Genomic DNA, 24,206 nt, shown 5'->3' with positions numbered 1-24,206 from the left:
GAAATTAGAACATGAATGACAAGGAAGGAAAGTAAAAAATAATATCACGTGTATCGCCAGGAAAAAATAATATCACAGGAAAAATAATATCTTCAGGAAAGGAAAAGGTATGGTATTGGCCGAATCTGGCTCCTTATTTGATGTAAAAATCAGAGCAGAGTTAAAATTTAAAAGATGATTCTTCCTTTAAATGCAGTACTATTTTTGATTCAAAGCTTGCACAGTGATCACTTGAGGGTGCAGAAGTGGGACATTTTCCCGAGCTTCCTCAATTCTGGTGGAATTTCGTGAAATTTGAGATTCTTTTCGAATCAGGAAATGCTCAAGCTTGCCTATCTGAGATTTTTTAGACATAAGATGCATCTGATACTGGTGACTGAAATACATGTATATAAATCTTGCAGATAGGCAAGCTTGCACTCTTTGTTTTCTGAAACAAAATGTGCTCTAATATCGATAAAAATTTGCATAAAAATGAGAAAATTCAGATAAAACAAAATTGTTTTATTTTCCTGTGGCGTCTGTGTATCCCATAACTTTGAACTAATAGTATCTATGTTTTCTGTGTTAAGAAAATGTTAATTACAACATAAAGAGGAAAAAATGTAAACTATGCAAAAAGTACAAAAAGTGGAATCATGTTTATTATTTTGCTTTCTTTCGTCATTTTCATTGTTTTAATTTAGAGATAGAAATACTTGTAAATGAATTTATCGACTGTATCAACATTACATCCTGTATTTTTGATATGATGTACCATTCCTTTTAATTTCCACGGCATGTACATACAATGAAAAATGATATTATGTGTTTAATGTTACTGGTGGGTTAAATGTTTCCTCTTCCTTGTAAGATCAATACCACGGCTTTTATTTCACTATTTCCTTAAATCTTTTCTTTTTCCTTTCAGCTAAAAAGCAGGAAGTGTTTCTAAGTCTCAAATCAGATGCCTGTCACTAAAAAAAAACTTATCAAGAAATAAAATAAATAATAAATTGAAAAAATTTTACACTAGGACATTGCACTATATGTTATAATTTTCAGTAGGAAAACAAAATAATAAATTTACATACTCTCCGTCTTTTTAACAGGTTTTTAGCATTAACATTGCTAATAAATATATACACATTTACATATTTTTAAACAAATTTATGACAGGATTTTCATTCATTCATTTTCATTAACAATCATTAACAAGGAGTAAAGTTACACATCATGTATGTTGACTTACAGATAAGAATTATTAGTTTATCAAATTTATATGTACATGTATATTGTAAATATAATATGTTACTGGGTTTTTCCGTTAAAAAAAACAAAACAATTTTATGACATGATTTAATTTTATTATTAACAATCAGTAAAATCACACATCAGTTATATATACTTACATAAAAAAATCATCAGTTGTAAATTTGTACATGTGTATTGAATTTATGATATGTGACTGGTTAGGACACATGTACAGAAAACAAGAAATCCGCTTGTTCAAATATGTTTTATTAGCTCATCCTAGCCAAAGGCTCAAGTGAGCTTTCCTTAATTATCGATATTATCCTTTTGTCTTTCGTCGTTGTTGCCGCCATGTTGTCACAGCGATGGGGATACAAGAAAGCCGATCCTCTGAAAGTTATGCACAAGAATTTATACATGTAACAAATACATTGTCTTCTCAGGTAACGTACGTAAAGCAAGATAATAAACAAAGTGTCAAGTTCTGCACCTTTAGAAAACGAATACATCTAAATCTTCATACTTATTCTTTCTGACACACGTCACACACAGTTACATGTATATTATAAATTATCTGGTATATCAGTGCCCCGTTAAAGTTTCAGGATTGTTTGTATTTGTACACATGTATGTAAATCTGTCTCAATTGAATCTCTGATTTCATCTTATATTTCTATATGGCGAAAACACACAAAAAGCAAGATATTATTTCAAACATCAAAGAAAACTTGTTCAAAACCTGGCAAAATTTTAAACTTTAAGTTTAAATGGAGATTCACATATTTTTGACATCTCTCTTATTTTTTTTTAAATTTTCCACAACATAAAGACAAGAAAGAGCAGTATTGCATGAAATAATCATAAACATGCCAATAAATTTTCATTCTAAAGGCTTTCGGACGTACATGATTTAAAAAGGGGGGATGGGGGAAATGCATCGCTTAACTTTCTTAGTTATAATGATTTTTTAGAGTTATTTCCCGTGACAACTCGTTTCACAATAAAACAATCACGTTTCAGAAGTACCAATGGTGAGTTCAAACTATTCTCTTTTTCTAATAATTGCGGGACAAATGCGTTTAACAAATTTGGAACATTTTTGTTATGATATTTTTTCGATAGTGACTTACCAAGATATTGCAACCGTGAATTCTTCTTAATTAACAAGGCAATATAATATCGATATTTATCACGGCTGTTTAAGCAAGCATAATGAATTAGCTAATTTGCAGTGTCACTGCATGTACATGTTATAGATTAATACTGGATGACCGATGGTATTATTTCTCCAATTTTCTCATCATATTCCTTTTTTATTGAATTGATCAGCTCAGATATTGAATTTAAAGCATTATTGATGACAAAACAGACTAAAACTTATATATCAAACATGTACTGTCAGGACATTCCTGTTTAAAAGGCATAAAGGACACGTTATAGTCTTTGTGTTCTAATTGTTAACTAAAAGATGAAGTTTTAAGACAAAGTGTAATCCGAGATTTAAAAAAAGGCAATTTGATTGAGTGGAATCTCGTATGCTACATCTAGTATATATATATATATATATATATATATATATATATATATATATATATATATATATATATATATATATATATATATATATATATATATATATATATATATATATCTTTTAATACCCCCCGCTTGAAAAGTGGGAGGGTATATAGTAATCGGTATGTCCGTCCGTCCGTCTGTCTGTTACGCTTTGGGTACCCATCTCTTATCTGCAACTCCTCTTATACCACTGAGTGAAATTTAACGAAACTTTCACAGAATCTTTATTAAATATTGCCATTGAGCACCTCCTATTTTATTTTTTGATCCGACACATATTTTGGGTTTCCCGGCCACAGCAAAACATGGACTTTTCCATTAAAATCATATGGGATGCGGGGGGTATCATTTAGTGAGCTCATTGCTCACAGTACCTCTAGTTTTTATATAAAAAAGAGGTACTGTGAACAGTGAGCTCACTAAATAATCCCCCACCTACCATATGATTATACTGGCAAATCCATGTTTTGCACCAGGAGACCTGAAATAAGATTCAGATCAAAAAGTAAAATAGAAGTTGCAAAATGACATTACTTATGTAATAAAGAATCTGTGAATAAGTATCATTAAATTTTATTCAGTGATATCGGAGGAGATGCGGATAAAAGATGGGTACCCTTCAATATTTTACTTAAAAAAAATGACAGTGTCAGTAATTTTATGGGAAACCCGAAATATGTTTCTGTTTAAAAAGTAAAATAGGAGGTGGACAGTGGGCTAAAATAACAAAAAATCTGTGAAAGTCTCATTAAACATTTCAGTGGTATGAGAGAAGTTGCGGATAAGAGATGGGTACCCCAAAGCGTAACTGACGGACGTACAGACGGACATCCCGATCACTATATACCCTCCCACTTTTCAAGCAGGGTATAATAAAAGCTTATTTAATTTGTTTCCAACATCACACCCTGCATCTTATCTTTAATTTTAACATCATTCCATTTTTATTTCTATGGCATGTACTGAATATTTTGACATTTTTGCTCCCAGTGCCCCATTTCAAGTTTCAGTATTGTACGATATGTATACATACATGTATATGTAAACTCGTCTCGATAGAGTCTCTGATTACATCTCATATAAAATTTCCATATGGCAAAAACACACAATAAGCAAAATATTATTGCAAACATCAAAGAAAACTTGTTTAAAACTTTATCAAATCTTAAACTTTATAGAGAGATGAACATATTTTTGACATCTTTTTTAATATGTCAACAGGACAAGATAGGGCAGTATTGCATGATATAATCACATACGTACCAATCATTTCAAAGCTTTAGGACGATGACAATTTAAAAAAAAATGCATCGCTTACCTTCCTTTTGTTAAAATGAATTTTAGAGTTATTTCCCGTGACAAAGTCCTCGTAATTTAGTTTACAAAAAACATTCACGCTTCAGAAGCGCGAAGCGATAATGGTGAGTTAAAACTTTTCATTTTTCTGCATATTGCGGGACAAATGCGTTGAACAAATGAGGAACATTTTTGTTATGGCATTTTCTTCAATAGTGACTTACCAAAATATTGCAACCGTGAATTTCGGTAAATTAACAAGTCAATGAAAAATCGATATTTATCACGGCTGTTTAAGCAATCATTATGAAAGCCGGTACGTGATGCAATGTCACTGCATGTGCATGCAATAGAATAAAACTGAATGACCGATACTCGTATTTCTCCAATTTTCTCATCATATTCCTTTTTTTATTTAATTGATCAGCTCAAATATTGAATTTAAAGCATTAATGATGACAAAACAGACTAAAAATTTTATATCAAACATGTACTGTCAGGAAATTCCTGTTTAAAAGGCACAAAGGAGACCTCAGAGTCTTCTAATTTTTAAAGAAAAGATAAAGTTTCAAGACAAGGTAATCCGAGATAAAAAAAAAAAGGCAAACCTATTGAGTGGAATCTCGTATGCTACATCTAGTATATAGAATTTTTTTTATCATTTGCACCGGGAGACCTGAAATAGGTTTCAGACCAAAAAGTAAAATAGGAGGTGCACAATGACATTACTTATGTAATAAAGAATCTGTGAAAATATCATTAAATTTATTTAGTGATATCGGAGGAGATGCGGATAAAAGATGGGTACTCTTCAATATTTCATATAAGAAAATGACAGTGTCAGTATTTAACTATGGGAAACCCTAAATATGTCTCTGTTCAAAAAGTAAAATAGAAGGTAAACAGTGGCCTTAGATACACTGTAACAAAGAATCTTTGAAAGTCTCGTTAAACATTTCAGTGGTATAAGAGGAGTTGCGGATAAGAGATGGCTATCCAAAAGCGTAACGGAAGGACGTACAGACAGACATCCCGATCACTATATATACTCCCACTTTTCAAGCGGGGTATAATAAAGGCAAATGAACTTGTGAATATGTAAATTGTTTCCAGCATCACACCCTGCATCTTAATCTATAATTCTAATATCATTCCATTTTTTTTTATTTCTATGGCATGTATGCACTACAAAAATCGACACTACATTGTAGATATTCAGTTTGACTGTTGGTTATAATAATTTATCTTCCCTGTTAGGTCAAAACAACGTATTGAATTTTACAGTTGGATCAAATGTTTATTTTCCTTATCAGCTAAACAGCTGTAAGTCTAGAATTAAATGACTGTCACAAAAAACCTTATCAATGAAACATATGGAGATAACGAACAGTATTGTAGATGAAAAGTCCATAAAACAATACAAAATAGGAGCAAAGCAAACACGGACCTCCAAAACATCAGAGGTGGGATCAGGTGCCACGGAGGAGTGAGCATCCCCTGCCAACCGGTCACACCCGCTTTGTGCTCCTTGTCATGATCGGGAATTAACGGAAAATCCGTCGTCAATTGTATAAACAATAGACTAACAATTAGTATGAAAAACCTCACTAAGCATTTGACTCAATGATAATTTGCTGACAAGGTCATTATATCGACCATATAGAACTTGATGACTTTAAACGAGACAGCTGAAATTCTTGTTTCATCAAGTTCACGCTCTACTTTGTTAAAAATAGGAAATTACTAGTACATGTACATTATAGGTGATAAATTTCAGGTGTAGTAAAACTAAAATAATCAAGTTCAATCTTTCACACGTTTGACATTTCTTGTCATTTTTTAACATAATCTAATTTTATGACAGTATTTTATTCAATTATTAACAATAAGAAAATCACACACCAGGTAATTATACTTATTAAAAAAACCATGTGTGTTATATCCATGTTATGGCATATGATATGTGTCGGGTCCCTTCTCTGTTTTTTTAAGGTCACACAAAATAAAAAAAAAAAACATTACTAGTATTTTAAGAATATAAATACGTATTGTATTTCGTATGCCTATTGCGAGGACTTCTAACAATATACAAAGATTTATGGAATTAACAATTAATCCATAATATCAGATTCTTATTTTTTAGATGCTGCGATCAGTGGTGTTCAAGAACTTTGTTCATTTTCGGGATGTTCAGGAAGTTCAGTTTGAGAGAGGGCCCACTTTTCTGTTCGGTGGAAACTCGACTGGAAAATCAGCAATATTGGAACTGATTCGACGCTCGATGACGACTAGCTGCAATGCAATGATTTCAAACCCCTTCAACCCAACAAAAATCGCCTTTGTTTTCTGCAAATTTGATTTGTCGACAGCAGATTTACATGTATGGTCAGGTGTACTTATGCTGAAAGAAACATGTTTTAAGCTTGTCATAGAAATAAGATCAAGTAGAAATATGTGCCAAGTATCCAAGTATTCAGTACAGAACCAAAAACTTTCATGTGATAATGTTGAGGTTTGCGATTTTGAACTTCATGAAAATGAATTTTCTTTGTTGAAAACAGGAGAGGAAGAAAATTATTTGGAAAACATATCTAAAGAGGTGGACGTACTGTACAAACGAATTGGGGACTCATCGTTTAGAACAATAAAAGAGGGTGATGAAATTCCAACAGAAAAGGTTTTAAAAGGAATCGAGGAGTCTTTTGTGGCTACATTTTCTGTGAGGTCGGTTAGTCCCCTGCAGTGGACGAGAAGTATTCCCCAGAGTAAAGCAGAAGATACCTACAAGGAGGCCAATAAAAGAGCTGAAATAATGAAGGCACTGCTTCCCAGATTTCAAAAGGATAAAATCTTCTTAGAAACACTAAATTATCTTTGCTATCCAATCGAGTACAATGTGGAGATAGTGGATTCTCAAATCACAGTTAACAATCAACCATTACTGAAGACACCTGTAGGCGTCATCGAAGCGATCCATTTTTGCCTGATTTTGGCCTGTAAGGAATTCAAAACTATTTGCTTGGAAGAACCAGGCACTGGCATGCATCCTGAAATGATAGAGCGCATGCGTGATATCCTTCTTCGGACGAGAGAAGCACGTGTGTTTATCATCGTATCTCATAGCCATGCCTTCATTAACAATTGGACTGTGCCTAAAATCAACGTTTGCTCCAGAAAAAGGGTTAAAAATTATAAAGGTGATATCGACATAATCCATCAAGTTCGCTCTATCAGAGGATTGAGTGACCAAATTCTAGATTTAGATGATATGAAGAAACTGTTGTTTTCTTTTAAGGTGATTGGCGTGGAAGGAAAAAGAGATAAAATATTTCTGGATGCCTTTTTCAGCTACATTTGGGAAACTATCAACAGCCCAAATGCTGATGAAAAGGAAACATCTAAATTTCAAAAAGCTGATACAGTACTAGGGAATCACATAATATGCATACAATCCAAGAGTGCAGAGAAGAATACAATAGATTATTGTAATCTAATCGATCGTCAGTGTTGCCTCATGCTCGATAGAAACGCTCACGTCAGAGTAATGGACGATAAAAAGAGAGTACAAAAAATTCGATTGGAAGAAGAATTTCTCTCTCCATTTTCCGAGCAGTATTTTAACTTCAAAAACTTTCATCATAGGTCTCTCAATGAATTCCTAAATAAGCCAGAGGGTTTTGAAAGGCTCTCTCATATATTAAAATCAAGGAATGTGTTTGTATGGCGTGAAGGGGATCTTGAAGACATGATTGTAGAATCGCTAAGCCCTGCACAACTACAAGCATTTAAGCCAAAAGAAGAAAGTGCCAACAAAAAGAGTAAAAAACGAGGAGTTGAAATCTTAGACTTGACCAGGGAACAACTCAGAAAACTTGTGATAGCTGTTTACGAAGCTGGTCCCCTAAAGAGGCTGTATGATTTCCTTTCATCTTTCGAAAACGGTCTTAAATGACCTCTTTTTTTAATTTTCTTTTGAATGAGACAATTATGTAACACCAATATTCTTTGCAAAGGTTTATTTGTAGATCCAATAAGGCATGCGGATTTTATGGATATAACTGACTTTTAAACTTTATACACAACCATTCCCCACGATAAATTAAAGTCCAGGCTTTTTGATATCATTGACATCTGCCTTTTCAGGAAAAAATTGAACTCGTAAAGTTACTCACCTTGTCATTGGTCATTTTTAATTTTTTTGTTAAAACATTCTGATTGCACACACAAGTACTCTGAAGTTGACATCAAACAGATGCAAGAAAAAGAAGTTTCTGATTGAGAAAATTTATGTGGTTTTTGGACAATCTTTTGGAATTCCCGTGGGTACCAATTGCGCCCCGTTATTAGCAGACCTATTTTTGTATTCATCAGAACGTGTCTAAAATCTTATATGCAAAAAAGAAGAAACACTTGTTGTGACCCCCAACTTGACAATTAGATATATCGACGACGTATACGTATTGTCAATTAACAATGGTTATTTCAGCCATCATGTCGATACGATATATCCTGGTGAGCTTAAGATAAAAGATACCTAAGAGTCTGACACATTTGTTTCATAGTTAGATATTTTACTTGAAAAAGACGTTATTGGTGATATAACAACCAAGGTCTACGATAAACGCGATGACTTTTACTTTTTCAATCGTCAACCTCCCTTATATTTGCAGCAATATACTTTTATCAACTGCATAGGGAGTGTATATCTCTTAGTTGATTCCATACGCAAAAGCATGCTCTACGTATGAACAATTTCTAAAACGAGGTAAATTATTGACAAACAAGCTGATTGAACAATAATATCAGCAGTCTCGTTTAAAGTCATCATTTTGTAAGTTCTATGGTCGATACAGGATATGACCTTGTCAGCAAATCAGCAAAATTGTCATACAATTCATCACTGAGTCAAATGCTTCCGTTTTTTTGGCGATCAAGACAAGGAGCATACGGCGGGTGTAACCGGTCGGTAGGGTATCCTGACTACACTCACTCCTCCATGGCACCTGATCCCACCTCTGATGTTTTGGAGGTCCGCGTTTGCTCTGATCCTATTTTATATTGTTTTATGGACTTCTGAGCTTGAATACTGTTCTTTATATCTATATACTGTATGTCCTTGTTATTTTGAGATCCATGTCTTTTTCTTGGAAAATAAAGTTTAAAAAATATATTGCTACTGATACATGTATTAGGGTTGAATAATATTAAGATTTGGCTTATAACCTTTTAACCGCATCCAATATGACAAAAACCCCTTTTGTCTACTAGAATGTCCTCAATTTCTTTGTTAAATACTCCACAGAACTTCTATAAAAATCAGCTACATGTATAGTTGTCTTACAAATAATCTACGAAAGCTAACAACAAATTTGATGAAAAAAATGTTGTTTTACTGTTCAACTTTTTTGCTAATTTTTGTTGACAAACAACTAAACTGGTAATTAAATATCGAGTACAGTTTTTTTTATTTGAGAGAGAGACATAGAAAAGAGAACGAGGGAGGTGGGGAAAGAGAGATAACTCATTTTTACCAAATAACGGTTTACAAAAACATGTCTTGCCATGTCAATTACTTGTTATGCTTAAGGAATTATGTTTATACATGTTTTAACAGTATTTTGTTCAAAAAGTACACTCACAATCTTTACAATGATGTAAATTGAAGAAAAAGTTTTCACTTGGAATGAAATCTGAACGTTGATTGAGAGAGAGAAACAAAAATTCAAATAATTCAAGTAAAGGAGATGGGGGGATAAGGCGGGCAGAATGCTTATTTCATAGACAAATATTTTGAGTCTTTGTGAGATTTTTGTAAATTATAGAGATTTTACATTAAGTATACTTTGATATTAGGTGAAATATGAAATAAAATTTAAATATAATTGAGATTAAATTTTTCACTTCCTATCTGTCCCCCTATAGGCATTCTGCCCTTCTTATCCCCCATCTTCTTTCAATTTCTTTTGACAAAGTCTGCACTGCTCAATGCCAAAAGGTATGGTACAACTCCCATGAATTAACTTTACTTCTTCAAATCTATTATTTCTAGTCTAAAGAACATATTTCAGAGAAATAAATGCTAAATGGTGTTTTCAGCGCCAGATACTCATTCAAAAGCTGATTTATTGATCAGAATAAGTCATAATAAAACATATATTCCAAGGTAAAGCATAAATAGCTAAAAAAAAAAAACCTAGACACTGAGGTGGAAATCTTACACATGAAATTTTATCTCTGCAAGATTTGTGGTGTTATCAAAGGTCTGTATTCTTTGAATAATTTAATATTTTCAATTCCTCTCGTAAATTTTCAGAGCGGACAGAAAATTGTGATTTTACATATATGATATTTGGAATTTGATATACATGTACATGTATGACATTAATGATACGCGCTGCATTACTTACTGATAGATTTAAAGTTAAACAGCTGTCGTGGAGTATATTTTCAAGAATATACGCTAAATGGGGCAATCTGGCGACATTTTAATATAAAATATGTAGAAGGCTTAGATTTATTTTTACAAAACACAAGTCAATATCTGACCCAAAGATAGACTGTACTTACAAATAATGTCATTGTATCCACAATTTAATTTGTGAATTGCTGATTTAAAGGCAGAGATTTTTTACCGAGTGGTAAAATTCAGGTGAGGGAGGGACTTATTTTGTACAGATTTGAATGCCTTAGGGGCTAGCAGTCTACCTATGGTCATCTGTTTCCTAATCCCTATACACAGGAAGTGATTTAAATACCCCAGGTGTCAAACTTTACCTGTATTGGGGATTTTGAGACAATTTAAAATTAGAATTAAAAAGTTGGAAGTAAAGTCTAAATAATCTGAGAGTACGAGGGTTGTCCCAAAAAGTCAAAGACAATGTTTATAATTCTTTAATCATGCAATCAATACTAACCAAATTTTGCATAGACATAATATATTCAATGTTCTTTAAAATTATGAATTTTTAAATATATACCTTTCATATTAATAATATTAGGACGATTTATATGAAGACCGATAAGGCCTGTCGGCGCACGATAATTTACGCATATAACTGTTACATTTGCTTTTATTTCTGTAGTACTATGTAATACATTCAACTCAAATTTAAAACACTGAAACCAGAATCAAAATCTTAATAATATGTCAAAATTTCATAGAAATAGCATTAGAAACAGACGATTGGTGTCATGATTTTCATAGTATCGTTTGAATTGAGGTTGATGAAAATGACGTCGTCAAACGCGTAAGCAGCGCACGGAGATGTAATAAATTGTGTTGGATATGCTTTATATACATCAGAGAGGGAAAAAAGAATAAAGAAATGACATTACACACCAGGTTTCAATAAAGAAGTTATTTTTAAATGGCACGATATTCAATGAGAGTTTTTTTCTCTATACCGACAATAGTTACGGCATGTAAGAAGTATATGTAGAGTACTGCTGAACACAGACAATTGGGGTCAATCTGGACCGCAAACGACGTCAAACAATGTGTTTTCTCTGCTGCCTACAATGTAAATAGATCTTTCGACTAAATTTTGACTGAAATTTGAATCTGCTTTAAAAAAAACAAACAAACGGACAGTAGTGAATTCAAATAAGTCAGTTGGTCAAGAGTGGTCTATTACTTTTTAAAAATATCGAATAGTAATAGACACGAGTGAAGCAGACAAAGAGATCATGACGTTATAAGAGACGTAATTTACGCTTGCTTTCGTGCGCCGTACACTAACATGCTTTCTTTATTTCTTCATAATTTTCTTATTAAATGTGATATCATCATATAACTTGAAATACATGATCATAAAATGTTACTTTTTATTATGACATGAAAAGAATTTTAATTAACCAAAGAGAAACTTTACTGTTTTCCCTGTCTACGACTTTTTAGGACAACCCTCGTATATTTATTTATGTTTGAATATTGAAAACACCTCTACCAATTAAAAAAAATATTTTGATATCATAATATAAATTCAAATATTAAAACAAGGATTATTTTAGATGTTAGTGCATGTGTTAATTAAATTAACTCCAGTAACAACAATTAAGAATGTATTCATTCATCCAAATGGCAGGGTGCAATCTATTAAAAAAAGAAATATAAACTACATTTTATGAAAAAAATATCTAGATTTATCCATGATAATCGATATTAAAAGAATTTTGTTACCGCCAAACATGCAAAAAAAAAAAAAAAAGATTGCTTGTAAATTAAATTCTTAATAACAAAGAAAAATATAAACAGCCCATAATTAGAAACATTTATGAATATTTTTCAAAATTTAATAACTTCACACAGTGCTGCTCTAAACTTAATGAGTAACATATCCACTTTAGCTTTACCCGTTTAGCATATTAAAATTAAAACCAAAATTTCATTCAAAAAAAGTTTCAAAAATTTGAATTTTTTGAAAAATGTTGATTATAATCCTTGTAAATACTAAAGCTATGTTTAATTCATACATTATCAAGCTAAAAATTTTCATAGCGTTACAGTTTCTCAGTTACCATGTTCGGTAAACATCAAAGGATCAAAAGTTAATTTGAAGGTCCCCATGAGTGCCAAACAGAGTGTACAGGATATACACAGGGACCACTGAGTAAATGTCAATCAAGTTCCAGCATCCAATGATGGACCTGATGTGTAAATAATGAGCAATTAGTATGAAAAACGTCACCGTTTGACTAAATTATATATTGTATTTGCTGACAAGATCCATGTATCAACCATAGAACTTACGAAGTGATGACTTTAAACGAGACTTCTGATATAAAATTGTTTGTCAACAGCTTACATGTACCTCGTTTCAGAAATTTTACATACGTAGAGCATGCTCTTGCGTTTCGAATCAGCTAATAAAGATATAGACCCCGTATGCAGATTATACGGGTATATTGCTGCATAAGTAAGGGAAGTTGACGATTAAAAAATTAAAGTCATCACGTTTATCATAGAGCTTGGTTTTTAGATTACTATCAATGTCTTTTTCTAGTAAAAATATCCAAATATGAAACAAATGTGTCAGACTCTGTGGTTATCTTTTATCACAAGCTCACCGGTATATATGAATTTGTCATAAGAATAGAAATATAATCATTGTTAATTGACAATACGTCGTCGATATATCAAAATGTCGAGTTAAGAGCACACAGTGTTTTCTTCGTTCCATGTAAGAGATTATGAACAAATCATGCTCCGTATAAATATAAAAAAGGTCTGTTTATGGGAATTCCAATATATTGTTGGAAGACCTTGTCTCCAAATATCACATAGATATTGTCAATTAGAAACTCCAGCATCTTTTTAATATCGACTTCAGATTACTTTTGTGAACAATCAGATTTTTGTTACGAAGTAATTTTGCAAATGAACAATTATGACGAATCTCCAAAACATCAGAGGTGGGATCACATCCATCTGATACTTTTAATCTTTTTGGACAAAGTGCCAAGGTCTTCTTTTTTACATTTGTCCCATTGCATGACGTAATCTTCTACAGAATTCAAATATTAACGAAGGTATTTTGGTTCCCTAAATTTTGTACCATCTAAATTAAGTGATTAAAATTCCTCTTTATTAGTTATATTCACTTCACCAGTAAAAGCGTGTTCAGCAGGACTATACTTAGTGCTTAATTGGGGAAGAAGAAAATGAACAAGTCAGAGTATTGTGCTTTGGACGTCGATTTCTAGGCTCCTCTGATTTTTTTTGTAATTAAACGTTTGGAACTTAGAGTAAATTTAATGTATATTTGTAATCAGATGTTAACTTCACCTAGAAATATGATTGAATACAAGACTGGAAACTTTAGTGATTATTAAGACTATTGCTTATATTAAGAATCAACTCCTTTGTTCGCATATTGAAGTTTAGGGGCTTATGTCGCTATGTTCTAAATTTCAATTAAAAAAAAATCGTTAAAAAGTTAATATCTCTTTATGACTTTATGAAAATAATTTTTTTCTTTCTTATTAAAAAAAGGCCGATCCTGCTTTTGTTTTTGCTAACAGTAGGAAAAATGGTAGGAAGGGGGTGGGGATGGGGGTAAATTTAAATGATTTTGTTCCTTTTTTTCTTTTCCATTTTGGCTTCTAACTAATAATGACTATTTAATTACGGTATTTTTGAAAAATCATAAAACAGCGTAAACTGTTCCAACCCAGTTTATACCGTATAAAGGGGGTAGCTATTTATTTCATTGCTTATAACTTTATTTTCATTCATTTGATGTAAGAAAAAAAGGTGATTGTCCTAACAAAATGACTTCAATTTGTACAAAATTTGAATGTAACGTCAGGCGGATTGATACGTTTTTGACGGAAGTCATTGTGACGTAGGCAACCCATTTTATACGATATAAAGTAATTTTTTATCCAATCAAATACAGCGTTACAACCAGAATTAAATAACCTTGAATAATTACGTCTTTTACTTAGCTTTTAAGCCTTTTTAAATTTTTTCCCCTAGATTGGTCCTAAAAGGAAAGGTTTTTGAAGGTATACTAGTGAAGTTTATTAGTAAATTCTTTAAAACGTAGCTTTTGAATATTCAGTCTTTACAATGCATACTTAGTATTTTCTTTACCACACTTTTGCCTGAATGTCTGTTTTATGGAAGGTGATAACTCAATTACTGTCAACCAAATTAAATCAACACGAGCTCCCAGGAACCAGGGCCGCGTTTAGGAGCGATATGAATAGTTTATGTTTATGACAGTCCGTAAGTGTAAAAAAGGATGTTACAATACAAAGGTCGTTGAAGAGGGAAGAACAGTGAATTCTCCAAGGAAAGTGAGTTTATAGTGGGTTTCTCGAGTTATAAGTTCCCCTGAACTGCTAAATTATATTGTATTTAATAATTCAAACAGCAAATGATTCGGGAAATTCAGGGAGGTACTAAACCTCACATACAGGAGTAACGTCCCTTGGGGCAGTCATTCCGACCTCGCCGTGATGAATAAGTTATCACTGTGTGGAGAATGGTGTTTGATTTTTCAAAATAACTGAAGTGTCTAAATCAGATGTAAAAGATTTCATTCTCAGTTTTGTACTTTTTTTAAACAAAATGTGATAAGTAAATAAATCCAACCGTGATCGCTCTACCTGAATCAATGCAAGATGTTAGTCTGATCTTTGATCACACATAAATTATCTATAAAATTCTCTGTGATAACTCTTTGAAAGTTAGCGGAGTTGATTTCTTGATAATTCTACCGGAACGTAAATTAGGCAGGTCAATGAGTCAGGCGCTAAGGAGGCCTAATATTCATGCAAATCTCGTGCGCATGTGTCTCTGTGTCTGACGCTAAGGAGGCCAAATGTGCATGTAAATCTCGTGCAGTTGGACTATTGAAATTGGCATGGGAGTCCTCGTGTAATTAAAATATATGTCTACATTTTTAAAGTCTAAATCTATAATTTTATTTCAAAATGAAATGGAAATATAAGGAATCACTGTCTAGTTAGTATAGTATGTCAGAGACATCAAGGATAGTCGGAAACATGGGATAATTTATGCATAACGGACTTCGCCCGTTATGCAAATTATCCTATGTTTCTCACTATCGTTGATGCCCTGGCATACTATACTAACTAGACATTGATTCCTAAAAGAAATCTCTCACAAATTTCAATCATTTGTTTATTTCATAAATAACAAAAAATATAACAAAATTGCACCATATACACAGCTAAAATGAAATTAAAGTACATTACTAACAATAAATAACATAAACGATAATTTACTGTTCATTACGATTTGATGAATTCTATGCTACTGTAACAATGTAAAAAGATGGTGAACAAGAACATCATATATATACCAGGAAGAGTACCACTAAGAGTATGTGTGAACTTTTTATGAGTGAATTGTACATTAGGATGCTGCGCCAGCCGCTAGGCGTCGCTCGGTGAGGTTGAGGTGGTTGCCGATGGAGAAACCTCAGTCTCCATCAGAGGGAATCCCCGCTGTTCCGAGTGAATACGGCGGTGTGTGTTGAGGGTGCTGGCCAGGGTAAAGCCTTTTCCGCAGATGTCACAGCGATGGGGGCGCTCACCTGTAAAGTGACATTTATAATGAATTAAAATTAATCAAATTTTTTACTCATAACAAGTATATTTAATTCAACTGTGTCATTTCATTAATCATGTACATGAGACCTACCTACCGGTATGTGTATAGCAGTGAATTTTCATGTCAATCTTCTGGTGGAACCCCTTCCCACAGTACGGGCAGATGAAGGGCCGGTAGTTGGTGTGAGTGCGCATGTGCGTGTGTAAGTTGGAGGCCCGGTTGAAGGCTTTGTTACAGGTCGGGCAGACATAGGGCTTGACTGTGGTGTGAGTGAGCCGATGTCGTGTCAGATTGCCCGGCTGCCGGAAAGCTCGCCCGCAAATCTCACATTTAAAGGGTTTATCTCCAGTGTGGATACGCTATAAAAAAAATATCAAAATTGCATTATATTAAAAACCAATAATTTTTATAAATATACACATTTTCATTTTTGTATTATCAATGTCCTATTTAAAAAATGCACTTAATTACATTTGTAAGTTGTTCTTTTTAAGGATGAAAAACAAAAAAGGGGGAAAATATAGAAAACAAAATTAATCATTTTTTTTCCATTCCTAATATGGATAATCTGTGAAAGTATATTCATTTTCTGACAATAAGTTTAACATTTAAAAATTTAAACATTTAAGAATCATATATTTTTTTCTGCTTAATCAGACATTAGCCATTTTATATATAGTTGTTTGGATAAATTAAAATTACTTGTGCAATAACTTTTCCTAAAAGACAAACAAACAGATTCGTGACCGAATCACTATCGATATTATTGATAAAAGTGAGATAGTCGCGTGTTCTTCACGCCCGCAAACCATTGATCAAGTGATTGTTGATTTTTGGTAAAATCTATTTCCAAACACCGGGAAAGTGTTAATTGAATACTCCATTAATTTTCATATCAATCCTTTTCAATCTGAACTTTCAATTCTTACAAAGCAAATGCCAAATTTGTAGTACTCTCAGATAGTAAAATATCCCTAGGAAATTCCATTATTTTCTCATTATAATCAATGTTCTTGACAATTGCCGGAAATTGTCTAGTTGAACCGTTGTTTGTTTAGTATTTTGTAAACAAATGCGATGCGCGGGGATATTTTCTCTCTATTTGGCACATCAAAACATTTCGTTACCGAGTGGCTTTTGGCGTTATGTTCGTTTAAATGCCGAAAAGGATTATTTCAATCAATATTACATAGGCAGAATATTTTCCATCGTCCATATTTGAACAGATGTCTTCAAATTTAAACCGTTTTTTTAAAATTCCTCATTAGAAAATAGTGGGAGTAAAATATACACATTTCTTTATTTATTCTTTAAAAATATATCCCTCAGCGCTTATAGTTACTAATGGAATTCAATTCAATAAATATTTTTTAACAATTTCTAAAAAATATTTTTTTTGATTCGCCAGTGAGAGCTCTTGATTGCTATGTTTTGTACCTTGTGGGTGACCAGGGTGTTGCTCCTGGAGAACGCCTTGCCGCAAACGTCACATTTGTATTTCTTCACCGGCGGAGGTTTTTCCTGATTTAGTCGCTTCTGTCCCAGGGCTGTCATGTGAAGGAACGCTGGGTGAATCATGGCGGACTGACTGGACATCCCGCTCATGAACTGAATCATGGACGCCTGGGGTATGGAGCCGGAGAGATGAGGGAGGGCGTCCATTGTGGGAACTTTGGATGGGTAGGGATGCATCTGAGAAAGACACAACAGGGCTGGGTTAGCCATCATGGCAGAGAGGTTTCTGTACTCTCGGTCACGGAGCGGATGTGAGTTGTAATTTTCTGCTGGATTGGTGGGAGATTTCGGTGTCTCTCCGTCCTCTTCTCTGTTGGATTCCTCTTCGGAATCTGACTCCGGTTCTTCTTTGGTTACAGTCTCATAGTTTTCATATTCTTTTGTGCTGCTATTAGAACTTTTTTCTTCTTTTTTCAGAAGCTTTGTTAGGTTCATAAAGTAATTGGTGAAGGGAACTCGGGGGTCCACGCGGTAGAATACATCATCTGACGGGGTCTCGCGCGGAATGACTTCCGCTCGAGAAGTTGACGTAGGAACTGCTGGAAATCCTTTTGATAAGGCGTCGGCTGGAAACCACGGTGACACGGGGAAAGAAGGGAAGTAGCCTAGTCCTGGAGTGGGATACATCATAGGGACCGCTGCAGATGGAAAGGGGTATCGAGGGTCCAAATTTGCCGAGGGTTTCCGAATTTTGCTGAAGGCTGATGATTCCGATTGAGATAGAGATCCTGTCGTACTGGACTGGTCGGCATCGGACTTATAATCCGGTGAGCTACATGACGGACTGATAGACGGATCTTCCACTCCGGAATCTAAGACAAAAAAGTATAACCATAATTATCAGTAATATTTTATTGATATATGTATACCCATTATAATCTTTACTGACAAATAGCTCATATAATTTTTTTCAAATCATTATATCACGTTAAAGTAAAATCCATATAAAGTGAGGTTACAATTTCACCTACCAAATGAATTTAACTTATTGTACTTTTTAATATAAAACATACATACAGGTACATTGAATTGATTTTTATACTTAGATTTACTACAAATACTTTACACAGAATTATTTATGTACTTGAAAAGTTTTGTTTTGTTGTAATAATATATTTTATGAACATATGATACACACGAACTTTTATTAAAATCTTGAAAATTAAAACACAAGTCATCTGTATATAAGCAAAAAAAAAAAAAAAAAAGTTTTACCGCATTGATTTCAATTTCTTTTCATTTGAAGTTTCACAATAATGACAAAATTTATGTGATTATCATTCAAATTTTTGGATTAGGTGAAGTAGGTTCTGAATATTAATATTTTAAATTTTTTTTTAAGTAGAAGGTTTTGTCAAAAATAATAAATAATAATTGATACCATCCTATAGGTTCACTGCTCAATTTACAAACAGAAATCTTCTTTAAATAACTATTTGCATTATTCTAAATTAATTCGACAGTGTAATATATCGAATTTTTTCTCAAGTCTCTGTTTCAATTTTCTACATGAATAATATTGTCGTTTTGTTTCCCCCTTTTTAAAATATGAAAAATAGATATGTTTCTGTTTTATGCTCCCCCTTTTTTTAAATAATAAATTGAATAAAACTTTTGAGATATGTAAATTCTTTTCTTTTTTTAACGCTTAAATTAATTTTATAAACTTTTTCACTTTTCAAATAACATTACATTTAAAAATTAAGACAAAATAAAAACAAAACAAATATAAATAAAAAAGGGGGAAAAAAAAGAAGAAAAAAAAAAAAGAAACGCAGAACTACACTCACCAGAGTTTGTCGTGGGGGAGGTGATGGGTTCTACTTTCCCCTCCGTCAAATACGGCCTGTACATGTCTTTTTCTTCTCTCAGAATCTTAAAAAAGTCAAACTTGTTTTGTAAATCTTTCCGTAACAACCTAGGAACAGTACTTGATTATCAAAACTCCACAAAAACTAATCCCGATTCTTATATAATTCAGAAAAATTCTATGTTCTGCGATTTATGACATGTATCCTGGTCTTTTATTCCATTTCATCGGTTTCACATATTTTATTACAACATTTCTGTAATCACATTATGTTCTTTTTTTAGAAAAAATGTCAATCGAGCAATTTGATTGGTCGAAACTCGAGAGTTGTAACACCCCCTAATAAATATCAATGCGCGATCCATAGGTTTGTAAAAGCTTAGGTAGGATTATTGTCGTGTAGCTTAATAAATTAATCCTATCCACCTGACAATCGAAATTTGATTAATCTCGTTATTGAAGTCACAGATTTTGGAGTTTTCCAGTCATTATATATTAATAAGTTTGATCATGTTCCCGGCGCTAATTCTATTGTTTAATTAATAGAAAATAACGTCTTTGTCACTTTTTCATTTATTTATCATCTTCTGTCCTTATGTTTCCACACTAACGCTATGTTTCGTATATGACACCCGTTGACAAATAATGTAATTACAGAACAAGGGAAAATGAATCCAATACAGTTGTAAGCATTTCTTACCGTGGACCAAGGCTTATTTAATAATTATACAGAATAATTAACCCAAAAACCGTAGATAATGAAGTGAACATATATAGATAAAAAAGTATGTCATTTCTTGCATTTTTTAGTTTTAATGGAAGTTTTATAGAACTTACTTTATTTTATTTTTGTTTACTAATCAACATGTATCAATTTCATAATCATAAATAAATATGTCATTTCTTGTTTTTTTTTTCAATTGTAAATTAATTTTTATGTAGTACCTACTTACTTTTAAACATTTTCATAGGATATGAAGCGATTTATCCAAATAAATAAATAAATAAATAAATAAATAAATATTTTTCCGTATTAGAAGTAAACAAGATATGGACAGTTTTTAAAGGAGAAATTTCTTCCCATTAATTTTTACACAAATATAACTCTTTTGAAAGCTCAGAGTTTGAGTATTTTAAAAAATCTTATCTTTTTTGTCAATTCCTTAATAATTATTTAGATGTTCAATAAAAACCGCATATTTCAAGAGTAACTTTTAATTTGATTATAATACTTAATTTTTTCGATGTTTCTAAAGATTAATTTTTTTTTGATAGAACATATAATATTTGTAAATTGTTTATTTTAGATGTTGAAAACAAATTTAAACCAGGGATAATTTCTAAAGAAATCTTGAATGGTGACAGGGGGGTGCTCCTAATCTGTCCAATGTAGGCAGATGACCGAGGCGCGGATCACCTGCCGTCCACCACAACAAATCAATTTGTCCTGATTGAATCGCGATCGATCCCTCGCCTCGCCTGCCGGAGATCGAAGGAGAACCTGCGGGTTTTATCACCTAGACGAGAACAGACTGTCGGTTTGTAAAATGCATTAGTGTCCGTATGGACAGAGCACAATGCGTGGTCATTTACGCTAAATAAAGCATAATCAAGGACAGAGGTGTCACGCCGGAGCAGGTAAACAATCAAAAACAGCGATCCCTGGGTACCACCATCTTCTAAAGAGATAAATAATTACCGTTTGTTGTGAAAACGGGGTATCTTGATAATCCATTGTTGCCGATTGTTAGGGATTTGCTAATTTGCGATTTTGACAAACCCGTGTTTTGCCTTATGAAGACTAACAATTCCCGTCGGGCTCCTAACGAAGGTTTGAGATGATAGCTTTGGCTTTGGGAGATCATATATGACTGATGCCGGGTTTTAGTACCATTTAACACCACAGCAATTACAGGCGCATCTAGAAAGCACGGACAGACCGCTCAATATTTCCACAGGAAAAATCTGCCGCTTTAAATGGTTTATTGCTTGCAGTGGAGGAACACGAAAATATCGTTATAAATTATCTAAAATTTTCAAAATTTTCTCTTGCAATTTCTTTGTATATTAGCTTGAAATAAATAGTAAGTTAAATTAAAGATAAGAATAAAATTAAAAAAAAAAGACTGCATGCTGAAGCAATGTTAAAATGAGAGATTTGGAAGGTTGCGATGTCTTGATCTTCCCTTCACACAAGTGTTTTGTGATTACAATAAAGAAAACTTCATCATATATTTTTTTTCTTACCTCCAGTGCTAAACTTCTGTAGAGTTCCATGTTTTCCTTTCTCAAACTGTCCCGTCAAACCTTTCAACAAAGAGTGTGGATACCATATCTCAATTCCGTTATTTAATATCTCTCTATTTAATCGTTTTAAGTGATTTGATGACTTAAAGTCATTTTCCTCTCCCGCAGGAAAAAAACAAAAACAAAAGATTTAAAAGTAAATGAGTGTGAAGATTAAGAGTTAAAAGTCAGCCGCTATTTGTAACCCCTGCAATGGACAATGGGGATTCATGATTGTAGTAAACTTACAAAGGAGCCGCAGAGGAGTTAATTCGGACAATGAATCACCAAAATCCGCGTGTAGATTTCTGTCCGATTTGGTTCCGCAAACTTTGGGTAAATGGGAACTTGAACATTCTCACCATCGATATTTAATTTTTCCTAAGTCGGTAAGACGGCCATTTGACACTGTTAAATGCAGAATTAAAATTGGTATAAAACAAAAATATATTGCATTATTTTTCATTTGTCATTAAAAATCTTTGTTATGAAAATTAAGGAAAATTTCTCCTAATATTTTTGTATTGTTTTATTTAATTTTTCCTGTTGTTTGTTTTCTTTTCAACAGACTGCTTAAATAACATTTAATATATGAACACTTTCAGAAAATTATTTTGTGCAATTTGAAATTGCATTTATTGTAATTTACTGAACAAAATAATTTTCAAAAAGGACATTTTAAGTTTGTGCCAGATCCTTTTGTTGAAACTTGAGAATAATAGAATAAGTTAAAGCCCTAGAACTGACTAAAAAAGAATTCTGCAAAACATATCTTTTTAAAAATTAAATGACAAAATTGGTAAGTAACAGAGAGGAAAAATAACAATTATTTAAAAACACTTTAATAATAATAATTATATGAGGGCTGTTCAATAAATTATGTCTCTGTGACCTACAACATAGAAATCATATGACATTAAGCTTGACTTATGATTGAATCTTTAATGAATTGATTACAGTTTATGTGACCACTTTTCATTACATAGTTTCATTGTGAGAAGCTGGAAAATAAGGGCTATTCGAGACACTGCATTGAATTAAATGTGAAAGAATCAGTAAACTAGAGTGAAATTAAACGCTTCATTAAAGCTGCTGTAAAACTTTTTAAAATACCAAAGAAATATTCACTGAAATATGTGAAATTTACAACAACTCATGTCTGTTATTATAGACACATGAGCAGGTGGATTTCAATGAACAAAAATGATATAATAGGCATCAAAAATGGATACTGTCGTTGGCGACAAGGACTTACAACATCCAATGTACTGTTTGCCAAAATTCAACGAATTATCACTGAAAATGTTTGATTGACTTTAAATCACATAGCAAATTTTAAAGGCATTTTAGGGGTAGTTCACACTGTTTTAAAGAAACATTTGACAGAAAAAAAACTTAGTACTCAATGGTCACCCTATGTTTTGAAAAAATGAGTGAAAACGACCGCGTGTAATAATATCTAAAAAATTATTATTTTTTTTAAAATCAGAAATTGTAGTTAACAACGTTTGGCTGAAATTCAAACAGATAATGGAACTTGAATTTATTGCTTTAAACCCTAAAAAAAAAAAATTAACAATAAGATGCACTTGACAAAAACAACAAAGGTCTTAGAAGGACAAAGAATTGCAAGAGCACAAATACAGTTTTATATCGAATTTTCTTAAATATTGGTGATCTTGTTGTTCAAATTCTTATTCAGGGAGGCAGTTCAATTTCTGGAGGAGTCTAGAAAGCAAAATTTTTGCAAAAATGCGAAATGTTTATGAGAGGGAAGAACCAGAATCGAAATCCACTACATTAAATATCCTCATGACAGCGTCCAAATCCACACGCCATGAAGAGTAAAGGAGTTTTGGGGATAAAGAAAAAGTTAATGTTTTTTCACACCACAATATGCGCCAGATCTTTCACACTTTGACTTGTTTCATTTTCCAACTTGGAAAGCACCTTTTAGAGAGGAGAGAAGAAACAAGTCCAGGAAATCATAAGATTTATTTCAGTTTAAAAGTCACTATATATTGGATAAAAATGTTACGAACATGTGTTTGAATTAAAAGAGAACATTTGAGTGAAATCATTAAGACTAAATCCTTGTAAAGCAAAGTTTCTTATCGAGCACCGAGGACATTATTTATTGTACAGTCCTCGTATAAAACTAATTTGTGTTGACTCGCTAGGGAAGGTAATACGTATTTATATGATAAAGTAACTTTTTTTCGCAAGAGCTAGAGAATGGGTAATGTTGATCAGTGACTTTAGAAAGTTTGTCATGTAAATACTCAACTGGTTCAGTAAAAAAGAATGATTTGAATATGTTTTTTCCATGGTTGTTTCAAAAAAGGTGGGAAATGTTAAGTTGTACCCCCCCCCCAACGCACAGAAACACACAGTAACAATGTTCCA

General features: G+C 32.6%; 2 protein-coding genes across 2 annotated transcripts; one reads left to right on the top strand and one right to left on the bottom strand.

The window, feature by feature from the left end:
* LOC134235816 (uncharacterized) lies at positions 1-8,439 on the top strand. Its single transcript, XM_062717985.1, has 2 exons — positions 1-107; positions 6,251-8,439. The coding sequence occupies exon 2, from the start codon at positions 6,251-6,253 to the stop codon at positions 8,057-8,059; it is 1,809 nt and encodes a 602-aa protein (XP_062573969.1). The 5' UTR covers positions 1-107; the 3' UTR covers positions 8,060-8,439.
* Positions 8,440-15,953: 7,514 nt separating this feature from the next.
* LOC134235815 (zinc finger protein 768-like) lies at positions 15,954-21,806 on the bottom strand. Its single transcript, XM_062717984.1, has 5 exons — positions 21,762-21,806; positions 19,495-19,579; positions 17,627-18,516; positions 16,284-16,548; positions 15,954-16,172 (listed from the first exon to the last, which is right to left on the bottom strand). Exons 1-5 carry the CDS (start codon positions 21,789-21,791, stop codon positions 16,012-16,014), a joined length of 1,431 nt encoding a protein of 476 aa, XP_062573968.1. The 5' UTR covers positions 21,792-21,806; the 3' UTR covers positions 15,954-16,011.
* Between the last annotated feature and the right edge of the window lie 2,400 nt (positions 21,807-24,206).

This window comes from Saccostrea cucullata, unplaced genomic scaffold, assembly GCF_032062105.1.
Source record: "Saccostrea cucullata isolate Sc308-1 unplaced genomic scaffold, CSIRO_AGI_Scuc_v1 ctg115, whole genome shotgun sequence".
Classification (NCBI taxonomy): Eukaryota; Metazoa; Mollusca; class Bivalvia; order Ostreida; family Ostreidae; genus Saccostrea; species Saccostrea cuccullata.
Note: the sequence above shows the minus strand (reverse complement) of the source record. Positions and strands in the feature narration are given on the sequence as shown.